At 47.4% G+C, this 12,640-nt stretch overlaps 1 protein-coding gene across 3 annotated transcripts in view; it reads right to left on the bottom strand.

The window, feature by feature from the left end:
* PHF20 (PHD finger protein 20) overlaps positions 1-12,640 on the bottom strand; it is a 1,063,788-nt gene that overhangs the window by 33,122 nt on the left and 1,018,026 nt on the right. For all 3 annotated transcript variants that reach the window (XM_085619024.1, XM_085619022.1, XM_085619023.1), the window contains one exon: positions 9,130-9,523. In XM_085619024.1, the coding sequence (XP_085475150.1) occupies positions 9,130-9,523 (394 nt within the window). The remainder of the gene's footprint in view (positions 1-9,129; positions 9,524-12,640) is intronic.

Here is a 12,640-nt window from a genome sequence, read left to right on the forward strand (position 1 = left end):
CCTCCTGGACCGGGATCGCGCACGACGCGGAGCCGAGTGGCGAAGCTCGAGAAGCTTGCGGGACCGCTCCCGCCTAGCCTTCGAAGTCAGGGCCTGGCAATCGGAGCACGACTCCGCGTCGTGGTCGGGGCCTAAACAGTAAAGGCACCTGCGGTGGTGATCGGTCACCGACATCAGTCGATGGCAATCCTCGCAAGCCTTGAACCCAGGCATCCTACCGGCTCCAGATGTCGACAGACAAGGATCAAAAATGATCAAAAAAGATTTAGTCAAAAAAGACTAAAAGGGGTAGCTCTCCCGGATCTGCGCTTACTGGCGCGGAAAAAAGAAGAACTGACGTCAGCGCGCGAGGGCGGCGTCTAAGTACTCCGACGACGTCATCCCGGCGCACGACGCCGACGACGGACGCGGAGCCGCAGACGACGCCTAGCGACGCGCAAGGGGTATTGCTGACGAAAAATCTTCCGGATCCAGTCTGACGCCTGGGGATATTCTAAGGTGAGGAATCTAACTAACGTGTTTCTTTCAGATACTTCCTCGTGGAGAAAAGTCAAATGATCCCCCGAGATACGGTGGTGCTGCGGTGGCATGGCTGGAGGGGTCGTCTCGAAGGGGAGCGAGTAGCCCCTTCGGACGATTTGCAGCACCCACCAGTCCGACGTGATGGAACGCCAGTGGAGCAGGTGATGGCGAACTCTGCCGCCCACTGGCGTGGAATGGGCCTGAAAGCTCTGACTAGGAAGGCTTTGAGGCGGATGCTGCCGGGGTGGATGTGGACTGACCGCGTCGTCCTCCGGTACCGCCTCGGCGGAAACCACGTCCGCGACCGCGTGCAGGCTGGTTCTGCGGCCGGTGGCTAGGCGGACGTGAGGAGGTGCCCCTTCCTTGGCCACGAAAGGAGCGAAAAGCGGAAGTTTGTGGCTGCGGGGCCGAGAGGCCCAAGGACGTGGCCGTAGCCCGGGAGTCCTTGAAGCGAGCCAGCGCACTGTCCGCTTTCTCACCAAAAAGGCGAGCGCCATCAAAAGGCATGTCCATGAGGGTGCTCTGGACATCCCCTGAAAAAGACGTGGACCGCAGCCAGGTGTGACGTTGAAGCGCCACCGAGGTAGAAATCGCCCTACCCAGCGAGTCCGTAGTGTCAAGTCCACATCGGATTGCATGGCGCGCTGCATCTCTCCCATCGGCCAGGGCCGAGAAAAGCCGTGCCCGGGCCTCCTCCGGGCACAGTGGCAGCACGTCCTCCACCGCATCCCACAGAGAGTGGGAATAACGGTCCAAGAGACAGGCGGTGTTCAAAGACCGCAGGCCCAAACTGAGCGAAGAGAACAGCTTCTTACCGAACTGTTCCAGTCTCTTGGAATCCCGGTCCGGAGGAGCGGACGGGAAGGAGGATTGGGAGGTAGAGGCCTGGATGACCAGACTCTCGGGGGTGGGATGTTGGGACAGAAAACTGGGTTCGCCCGGAGCAGGGCGGTGGCGCCTGGCAACGTTCCTATCCACAGGAGGAACTGTGGAGGGCTTGGACCAGGTGCCCTGCAGAACGTCAGTGAGGGCCTCATTGAATGGCAGCAGAGGCTCAGTGGAGCATGCGGCAGACTGAAGCACCTCAGTGAGGATGTTAGTCCTCACAGCCACGGCAGGCAGCTCAAGCCCAAGGGCTTCTGCCGCCTTGCGCAGCACCACAGAAAAAGCTGCACCCTCCTCCGAAGCCACAGTCGGAGGAGAGATGAATCCAGTGTCCGGAGAGGTATCCAACCCACTGGCCTCCCCCAGTTCATCTGCCCAGTCCTGTGCAAGTTGGCTCTGAAAATCCATAGGGTCATCAGACCCCTCCCAGTCGCCCCCGTCATCCGATTCCTGGTAAACAGGAGGAATGATCGGAGCCGGTCGATAGACAATATGTGTCTCTAGCGGCGTCAGATGCGGCATCGGGCGGCGCCGCATCAGGGATCGACGTCGACCGAAGTCGGCGTCGGGGGTGGTATTGGTGCCGGCGGAGGAGGCGTAACGAGGTCGACCGGCGTCGACGGGGGCCCAGGCTCGGGCCCCTCGGGGACCTGCGGCGTCGGGGCCGGAGCCGCCGGCATGAGAGGTCGCCCAGTCGAGTCCGCGGGGCCCGAAAAAGGCGCGCCAGCGGGCGTCGACGGCGGGGCCAGGCTCCTCATGGCCGAGAGGAAGGCACTGACCTCTGCCGGTGTCGCGTCAGTCCCAGGGACCGTCGGGTATGGGGACTTGAGCGGCTCCTGCGGAGCCGCAGGGGTGGAACCACCCGGACCCTCGGCCGAGTCGCGCGACCGGCGAGGGGAGTCCGAAGAGCGGTGTCGCTTCTTGGACTTCTTGGAGTGCCTCGACTTACCCGAAGACTTCGAGCCAGACGAGTGACGATGTTGAGTGCGGCTCCGCGACCGGTCCTTGGACCTCCTCCTGGACCGGGATCGAGAGCGACGTGGAGCCGAGTGGCGAAGCTCGAGAAGCTTGCGGGACCGCTCCCGCCTAGCTTTCGAGGTCAGGGCCATACAATCGGAGCACGACGCCGCGTCGTGGTCGAGGCCCAAGCAGTACAGGCACCGGCGGTGATGATCGGTCACAGACATCAGTCGGTGACAGTCGTCGCAGGCCTTGAAACCAGGCATCCTACCGGCACCAGAGTCGAGAATTGACCAAAAAGAGTCAAAAAAGTTAGTCAAAAATTGACTAAAGGGGTAGCTCTCCCGGATCTGCGCTTACTGGCGCGGAAAAAAGAATAACTGACGTCAGCGCGCGAGGGCGGCGTCTAAGTACTCCGACGACGTCATTCCGGCGCACGACGCAGACGACTGACGCGGAGCCGCAGACGACGCCTAGCGACGCGCAAGGGGTATTGCTGACGAAAAATCTTCCGGATCCAGTCTGACGCCTGGGGATATTCTAAGGTGAGGAATCTAACTAACGTGTTTCTTTCAGATCAGAGCAGCAGAAATATTGGATCTACAGTTACCCACCATAGAGACTAAGGAAAATGTACTGAAATCTTTCTGCCTGTCCTGCCTGTCAGAGCCCTTACCACCTTTTAATGAGGCAGAGGGAAAATCTTGATGGCGGCTTCATCTGAGCCGGGCTCAACTTTCCCAGTAAAGCGCCCAGTGACTAGAAATAATAGACTTCTCCTCCCCTCTTAAGCTCCCCAGATATCCACCCTTTTTGCTACACACCTAACTAGCAAGAGCTTAGTGATTCAGGCTTCCACCTGAAGGTTGACCCAAATTCTTTCCCTATTGCGTCCCCGGATAGCAAGTCTAAGACAATTGATGCATTCTGTAAAGGAGTCTTTTCCTCTTCCATTTTAGCACGGAGGTCTCTAAATGCCTCCTGGGTCGCAACGTGCACGCCTTGAGGGATATTGTCAGTGAGATCACCGGCTGCCCCTGATGAATGCAGGACCACCTTCTTTCAGACAATGCAAGATGTAGCAAAATATGTTGTGAGAGTAGTTCAGTGTGGGGACAGTGCCGGGTGGTCCAATGTTGTGATCAGTGCACCACAAGATTTTGGGTGATTTCCAGGCATCCATTATGGACACTTTTTTTTTTAATGTTCTAGCCTTATTGGAGAGAAAGCTGATTCTATGTTGAAGAACTTCAAAGGCAGCCCCTGCTATGGCCCGCTCTGTGCTGGTTATCTCAAGCCCATCAATTTCATCAACAATACTGAAAATTCAGAGGCGACTTTCTGGTTCTCACCTATGGCTAGAGGCAACCCTTGTAAGCCTTAAAGGCAGCTAACACAGCCCCTTTGAAGCTGACGAGGGCGTAGTGGTGGCAAAGGCTGTGGATACCACCAGGGATGGTAATCTTTTATTCCTCTGTCCACGCAGTAGTTTGGGCTCAGCAGCTTTCCTTTTCCCTTGGACTGATTTTTCCTGCCCTGCTGTGTGCTAGAACTTCAGACCTGTGGGTGCTGCAGATCATTCAATAAGGTGAATCCATACAAATCACATCCACATTGGCTAATATGGCCCTTGTTAGATGCAGATTTTAAGCAGATCATGCTTCCATCTTTTTATTTTCGGCTTTTGGCTTCTGAACTAACACCTTCCTTTGGAAGGACAAGCCCAAGATGTTGAATTTGGCCCAGGTGCTTTGCACCCTGGATCCAGAGGACTCTATGGTGACCTAACTTGCAGGATGTGCCCTTTCATGTGCCCGTCCGGCAGTCCCAGTTACTTCCGGTCATTTATGCTGGGATCGGAGCCCTTCCAGTCTTCTGTTCTACCTTTCTGCTTCACATCTGCCCTTCGGTGTTCACGAAAGTGATGACAACGGTTGTAGTTTATCATGCAGAGACACATGTATTCCTGCACTTTGAACACAGGCTCAGCGCAGTGAGGTGTGGACCACCTACAGACAACGGTCACCTTTCTGTCATCCCTGTGGTTTTCCATCAACAAACCAAAATACCACTGCAGCCTGTTCAAAGCATTTCCGTCACAGAAGTCATCCTTGAAATTGGATGTTAGTCCTTTCTACCACCCTAGCAAGTCCTGGACAATCTGGTTGTTTTAAACTCACTCTTGTGATCCAGAATGTATGGTTTTGATGCTATTTGCCCCCGTGCATCCTGCTAGTCCCATGAGCCTCTTTGCAGATTCTGATCTTGCAGTGGGCTCAACACTGAGGAATTCCGGAGGAGGCACACCAGGGCCTTCTGTGGTGGCTGTCAGACATCAATCTGATCTGTGGCAGATCGTTATCCCTAGCCCAGCTGGAGACATAGCAGTGACCAAGGCATTGCTCCTGTGTTGAGGCAGTCATCTGGGAAAGATGGAGATCTAGGGAATTTAGTCCTGATAGAGCAAAGATACCACATCAACCTTCTAGACCTTCGTGCCAATTTTTGGACTCCCAAGTCCTTCCTCCTATCCAAAAGGTAGCTATTTCAGGTATTAATGGACAACATGACCACCAGGTCGTATGGCAACAAGCAATGAAAAATTATTTGGTAAGTTGACTGACCGCCGGGACAGACTAGTTGGTGGACAATAATCATCTATTGGCGGCTCAACCCGTGCCTTGGTTGTATCTTTTCGCCAACACCGAGACAGTTGGGTCAAAAATATTATCCACTGAAATTTCAGCAAAGATATTTCTGGGAGATGCATTCCGCCTCTAGTGGGATGCTGGCCTCCTGTAAGCCCTTCCCACTTCTACCTCTCCTACCTCGAGTTCTGAAGAATATTAGGACAGATGAGGCTCAGATCATATTAATAACGTTGCATGTGTCTAGAAGAAAATGGTAGACCGATCTGCTGAACTTGAGCAACTTCCCTCCAATCAGAATACCTCTTCCCGAGGTCTCCTGTCTAGGCAACAGGACAGGGTCTTGTACCCGAAACTCAACAACCTATACCTTTATGCTTGTAGACTGAGTGGCACAAAATAAGCATTTTGATTTGCCTGCTGAAAATGTGGATTTTATCCTTGAGGCTAGGCACTCATCTACCAAATCTGTTTATTTTGGTCATTGTGCGAAGTTTGATGTCTGGGTTGGAGACTGTCAAGTTGACCCTTAGCAGACCAAATTCTGTGAAGATACATTATTTTGAAGGTCCCCACAAACGTGTTCCCACCTGCAAATTTCATTGTGCCTAAACAGAACTTTATATTGGGTTATGTTCCTAATATACATACCCTGCACTCTTGTTCCCTAACATTACTCACCATCAAGACAGTATTTCTCATTGCAATTAATTATGTGCGCTGTGTTACTGGGCTACAGGCACTGCCAGTGCAACCTCTGTATACCACCCTTTTCCCCAGTTAAGTTAGTGTTACAAACTCATGCATTCTCTTTGCCAAAAGAGGTATTGTCCTATCATATGTGAAGTCCATCAATCTCTCCCTACTTTTTTCACTCTGCCTCAACCCACTTCACCTACTGGACCCAGGACGGGCTATTAGTTTTTCAAGTGAACGCACATGAGAGACAGAGTGGGTGACCAGCTTATTATCAGCTTTGCCGATGCTATGGTAAAGGTAGTACAGAAGCACAATCTTGCGTAGATGGCCTACCCTGTGCCTAAAAGCATGCTATGCCCTGTAAAAAATGAGCTTCCTGAGGTCCTTCAGGCCCTCTCCACTGGTGCCAAGTCTGACAGAATGGCATTGGCAAGAGATGTTCCAGTGCTGGGCATATGCCAGGCTGCGATTGGCATCTGTAAACACCTCACCTTCACCAGGCATTACTGTCTTGACAATCAAGTCTGCATGGAGAGCCATTCCACCTACTAGGCCCTTACTTCCCGGTGTAATCCCTCTCCTCAGACCCTTCACCTATGGGGTTCTGTTTTGTTATCTATTCAAAAGGAATCTGCAATTGAGTATCCATTAGAATAACAGTTACTTACCCTCGATAAAGCTCTTTCTGGTGGCTACTCTAATTGCCGATTCCTCACTTCCCTGCCTACACCCCATTCTGTTGAGTGGACTTTTAGTGTTTCTAAAAACAGTCCAGAATTAGATTTTGCACACTATCATTCTTCCAATTTATCATAGATGATCTGCATCTGAGGGCGATGTATCGTTCAACGGTAAACTGATGTAATCATGTAGCGTTGGCACACACATACAGCTCTGCACCCTCACTTCCAGAGGCAGAACGAGGTGACCAGGGAGTCAGATGGCACCAACTACTGTAGGATTTATTGTCATGAAAAGTTACAGTGTGGCATCCGGGGAAATTCAAAAGGTTAGGAATCTGTGGTCAGAAGTACCACAAAAAGAAAGGAATCTGCAGTTAGATGAGTGAGAGCATTACTGAAAGTTAAGTAACTTGTTCCTTTAGCTATGAGTTTGTTGGCGTGTTAATGAAATGTTTGATAAGTCTACAGAAAAGTATACACACAGTGTGATTCTAGTTGGTAAAGTGTTGTGTCATTATTGTGGCCAAGTGCCTACACCTTATGGTGCACCTATGTAGATCAATAATTCGCACGGGCCATGTATTCAACCTAGTATTCTTTTTTCAGTCTCATGTGTAACAAATGGTCCCTTAAATAGCGCAACTGTTTAAATGCAAAAATGGGTTTTGAGATTGCACGATTCTTAGTGTTCACAATGTCTCACCTCTTGTTAATGATCTCTTTCATTTTCTTCCACATGGGTGTACAGGTGGTCACATAAGTGAGAATTTGTTATTCCTTTTGAGGTTTATCTTTGAGAAGAGTTTCTTTGTTTATATTCTTTGCTCTTATCCTTGCTTTCTGTATGATATTTCTTGGGTAGTCTTCCCCCTCACATTTTATTTACCAGTTCTTTAAGATTGAATGTCATGGTTTCTCATTTCGCTGCAATTCCTACTAAATCTCATGAATTGACCGTAAGGTAGGATCATTCTCAGATATCTGGGATGCGGACTGTCATAACGTAACAGCCTATTGCAATCCGTAGTCTTATAATGTGTCTTTCTTTTTAGAGAACCTTCTTCAATTCTGATGGTGATAAATAAGAAAGTGACTTCCTTATCAGAGCTTGTATGTGTGAGCCTCAAGTGAGGATCCAGGCTGTTGATCCAATTTAAAAAAATCATCTTTTGTTTATTAGCCCACAGGACAATCATTAGGCCATTACATTGTCAATTATGCTAAGTAATGGCATTTTGCTTTCGTGCATACGTCTAGGATTTGACTGGGGGGACGTGTGTGTGAATGCCTCTGAAGCAGTGGACATTTGTGGTTAGCCCTTTGCTAAGGAAAACCTGAAAATTAAGTTATGCTGCAAGCTATTTCTGGAAGCAGTCATGTGTAGCTGTGTGCGTCTTTAGAAAAATAATTTAGATAAGTGTGACTGTTGCACTGCCAAACAGCTTAATATTTTACTTTCCAATTTTTTGCTTTTAAGAGGTTTGAATGTTTATTTTTCAACAACAATATTTGTATGTATAAACTTGACTAATGCCTGGTAAATATTAGAAGCGGAGGGATAGCATGTATCATGCGACAGTGCATAAAGTCTGCATGCTTTCCTATTAAGAAATGGGTAGAGGATAAAGCAACTTTTTTTGTTTTAATGACTTAATATTTACAAATTAAATGTAAGCCACGCCCAACAGACAGCCGATGCCACTTTTAAACCTGTACTGCCTTTGTTCACATCGCACTTTATATTCCATCAATAAAAAATGGAGTGCAACCTGACCCCCTCACTCGGACTTTCGGTGCTGCTGGAACACTCATTGCACACTAATCCCGGGATACTTTAATGAAAGTGCCCCCACAACATGACTCTTCTACAGACTGGCTTCCTATGCAGAGTAGGTCATATTAAAGCATCTGGTACAGATGAAAGTGAAAGGGCAGAATTAGCATGTCTCTACCAAACATGCTTTGCGGGCTGGAGAGAGTAGGGAGACAAAGAGATTTGATATCCCACACTGGTGCTGACTTGGAGGTCATCTTGTTCACAGAACTGCATTCATGATTCCCCTCATATCTTTGTGCCAGCAGACTGGATGTGTCTTAGCCTGCAGGCTGCACCTCGATCACTTAACCACTAGAAACAGACACAGCTTACCTAGTGACACACAGGCTGCAATCAGAACAAAATCCTGGAACACTGCTGGACAATAGAGGCTCAGTAAACCTTGGCCCTCAACTCTGTTTCGGCCAGAGGATCATCGATGGAAAGGAAATTTAGCAAGGCAGCTTTAAATAACTATAGGTCTCTGTTGAAAACATTCAACTTTACTTTTCATATGCAGATTGGAGAAAGATCACTGTGAAACAGATTCATACATGTGCACTCGTTTTTCATGGCATATCGTTCTTTTAAGTCCACACACAAATCTTTCACATAAGCAGGTTAAGCAATCCGTGCCCCATGTTTTCTGTTCTGTGTGAATACAAATGTAATGTCAGATAGATCGCATGGCATATCAAAGAATCTACCACACACCATTATATGGAAATAATGATGTACAGTGTTGGGAGGGGGGGGGGGGGGGGGGGGTGAAATAAAGCACCTTTAGTTGATGTGTAGGCGAATGTTTCAATTTCTAAATAAATGATACACCAAAGAGCCGAAACCGTTACAGAAAACCAATCTGATCACGAGTGCCATTTAGTTTGCAAACATTAAAAGGCCTAATTGCACTTACCTTACAGTAATTATGCTTGGAGTCTCTTTCCATCATGCTTTTGTCCTTGTCCAGCTCCCATCCCAGCATTTGGGCTATTGCATCATCCCCATTCTCCCTTACTCGGTTTACCCCATCGTCCATAGCCGAGCCTCTCGTTTCTACAACTAGTCTTTGCTCTATTGCAGGATAATAAGCTCGAGGTTTTTGGTAACAGTGTTCACTGGTAATATAGGATTCCTCCACAGAAGGAATAGAAGGCCTCTCAACTGCCCCATTGAAAGTCCTACCATTTGTGGAATCTTCCTTGCCACAAATGTCGGGATGAAAACGGTGTCTTGCATAACATTTGTTATCCGCTGTACGCTGTTTCCAAGGTAGGCACCAAAGTTTCAGATCTGGGTGATCTTTGCTTCTAATGACACAAGAAAACAAAGAAAATTAGTATACCGTAATCAAAAAGGAATCCTGGTGACTTGCATGAAGAGAAAGTTACTTGACTGCTGTAGCGGTCATTTTAATGGATACATTCTTCGTACTTCAGATTCCTCATCTTTTGAAATTTGAAGAAATATTTTTATAAGTAGACACATATCCATACACACACACACACACACACACACACACACAGTCACTCAAGTCTATAATCTCAGTTGCGAAGCGCCTTAAGAATAGTGGGACTGAGAACAATCTTGTTAAGTGCAAACATCTACACAAGTTGAAGAGAAACGATGAATCTATGGGAGGAAGAATGTATTTAGCAGTAAGATTGTTACCAGACTGATAATGTATGTAGCTATTCTGACGACTGTCTTTTTTTAACACCCCCAAAACAATGACAATTTGTCTAGAAATGAAATAAGAGAGAAGAATCAAGAACACTAGGTCTAACCTAGAAAATGTTACAGCTTCTCCAAAAACAATTAGTCCTCCAGCCACAAAATGTAAGAAGCACTGCTTGGCAAACACGAGAACTGAAATCCTTGTTGTGGCCTGATAGATGTCCAAAAGAAGACCAGATCTCTGCAGGCGAAAGCGGCTTCTTAAGCTTGGTTCAAATAGACTCTACAACTTCATCATCGTTGAGCATAACAGCAAAGAAATCTCTTGTAGTCTATTAAGTGAAACCTCATCATGAGGAAATGATTGGGAAGGGAAAAAGAAAACCGACAGATAGAGACAAAAAAAATGCAGATGGACCTATAGGTCAGGTGGAACTCAGACACAAGTATACTAAGGAATGAGGTGACTCACAGCAGTACCTTGCATTTCGGACACATCAGGAATGGTGGTTCCAATACAAATATGGCATTTCACTAATTCAGAACATCAAAGCAATACATAAGACGCTTTGTGATGAACAAAGGCACTGAACAAGAATACAGATTTTAAAGTGAGCCGACTTCAGAAAGGTAAAAACCACATTAAAGTTCCAGGCTAACAAAAATGTTGAGAGGGTCCCTATAAAACCGTTGAACTGTTTTGAGACATCTTTTTCCTTTTTCGAGTTTTATGTAGTGCGAACTAGACCCGCAGGTATCAGAGCGCTCTACATGAGCACCAGTTGCATTACAGACGGACACAATCATTTTTTGTTAGGCACAGGAAAATTCAGTAATTTGCCCAGAATCACAGAATGTTGAGCGTCCCTGCCGAGACTCGAACCCGGCTGCCCAGCTTCGAGATCGACCACCCTAGCCGTTAGGCCACACCCTCTGCCCCAATCTTGTGTCAGAGATGATGAAATACTAAAACAGTGACTCGCATAACAACGGATGAACAAACCCCTTTAACTCACCACCAACTTGAAAATATCTTCCAGCAACTGGCATAAACTGGCTAAGCTGCTGTGAAGAATTTCCTCACTGCATTTGCCTGATATGAGATGTTCCTCCTAGGTGGAGTATAGAATAAGGGCAGAGAGACTAAGAAAGTCTGTCTCCTCCAAGTACCTGGCTGTTGTATTAGTTGTTAGGTCTGAACTTAGGTCAATACTTTACTAAAAACATAACAGAGGGGCCCGCATAGAGTATTTCTCTGGCCATTGCGTTATTGGCTGATGTGTATTTTACTCCACCCTCTAGGGAGGGCTTCAGATACAATGCATGAGTTGTACTGTTTTCAGGAAGAGCAGCAGTTAGTTGGCAGGGACTGTTTGGTAAATGCACCTTCGAAAAAAGGACTTCTACCACGATTCCCAGTGGCAAACTTCCAGAAAGATATAAATAAGTATGTAGATGCATTATATTTGACAATTATGGTATTTTCCAATACAACTATTTTTTCTGTGAAGAAAATGTTACTCACCCTTGGTAATGTTCTTCCTGGTTGATACCCCATCTACCTACAGACTCATCACAATTTGAATATCCCAGGTGCTAGACTGGATTTGGAAACTTTTCCACAGCTCTTCCACTCCCATAGATGGCACGGATTCCGTGTTGATGCAGGAAGGGCGTTCTCAAGACGTCACGGAGCCATAAAGCACCTACTCCATGCTGACACCGGTTTGCCGGACATTTGTATTCTACGCCAATGAGGCAAAGAGAATCACATCCTCCGAGTAGAGGTACAGTGCAACAACATTCTTAGAACCTTATAAACTATTGTAAGTGACCATCCAACTAGAAGGCCTTACAATTGTAACATTTAACTATACTTTAAGAAGGGGAGAAGGGCAGGATTAGTGAGGAATAGGCAAGTAGAGTATCCACCAGAACAAACGTTACCAAAGTTTAGTAACCTTTTCTTCTGATGGGTACTTGTACCTGCAGATTACTCACCTTTTGAATAGAATATCAAGCAGTACCCTGAGCAAAAGAGGGGCTTGAAATAAAGGTCAGAGTCTAAAGTTAGATAAGGAAGTCCTGAAGAACAGAGCAAACAAAATGGCCATTCTGAAGCACATCCAAAGCCAAGCAGTAATGCTTAGCAAAAGTGTGGAGCAACGCACCTGTTGTCGGTCTACAGATGCCACCCACAGCACATCTTCTAGCCAAGCCTGAGGTGGAAGACTGGTCTCTGGTACAATGGGCCCCCTTGCCTTCCGGAGGTTCTTTTTGTGCCAAGGCAAAATGCATTTTAATGCATAGGATAGTCCACCCTGATAATGTTTCCTCTGGACATCTTCGCCCTTCTAGTTGCCTGCGTACCGGATAAAGAGCTGTTTGTCAGTCCAGAAATCCCTGGTGCGGTCGAAATAGAAACAGTTTGCCCTCTCTTGGTCCAGCCTGTGCAGCCTCTCCTCCTCCATGGTGGGATGCAAGGTTGGATATAAAGGAGAGTAAATGACTGACCAAGATGGAAAACGGTAACAACCTTGGAAAAGAAAACAGCTCTGGTTTGAAGAATCAACTGGTCAGGGAAAAAAGGCAGCAAGGCTGGTGAACGCTTAGTGCCTTTAACTGAATGGTTGTCTCACCGAAGTAATAGCAACCAAAAATGCAGTTTTAAAGTTGAAATTAAATTGAGGCCCCATTGGGGCATACCAAAAAAAGGGTAGGCGGAAACATGTTGGTCAAGACTAGATCAA

Source organism: Triturus cristatus, chromosome 7 (genome assembly GCF_964204655.1).
Source record: "Triturus cristatus chromosome 7, aTriCri1.1, whole genome shotgun sequence".
NCBI classification, from domain to species: Eukaryota; Metazoa; Chordata; class Amphibia; order Caudata; family Salamandridae; genus Triturus; species Triturus cristatus.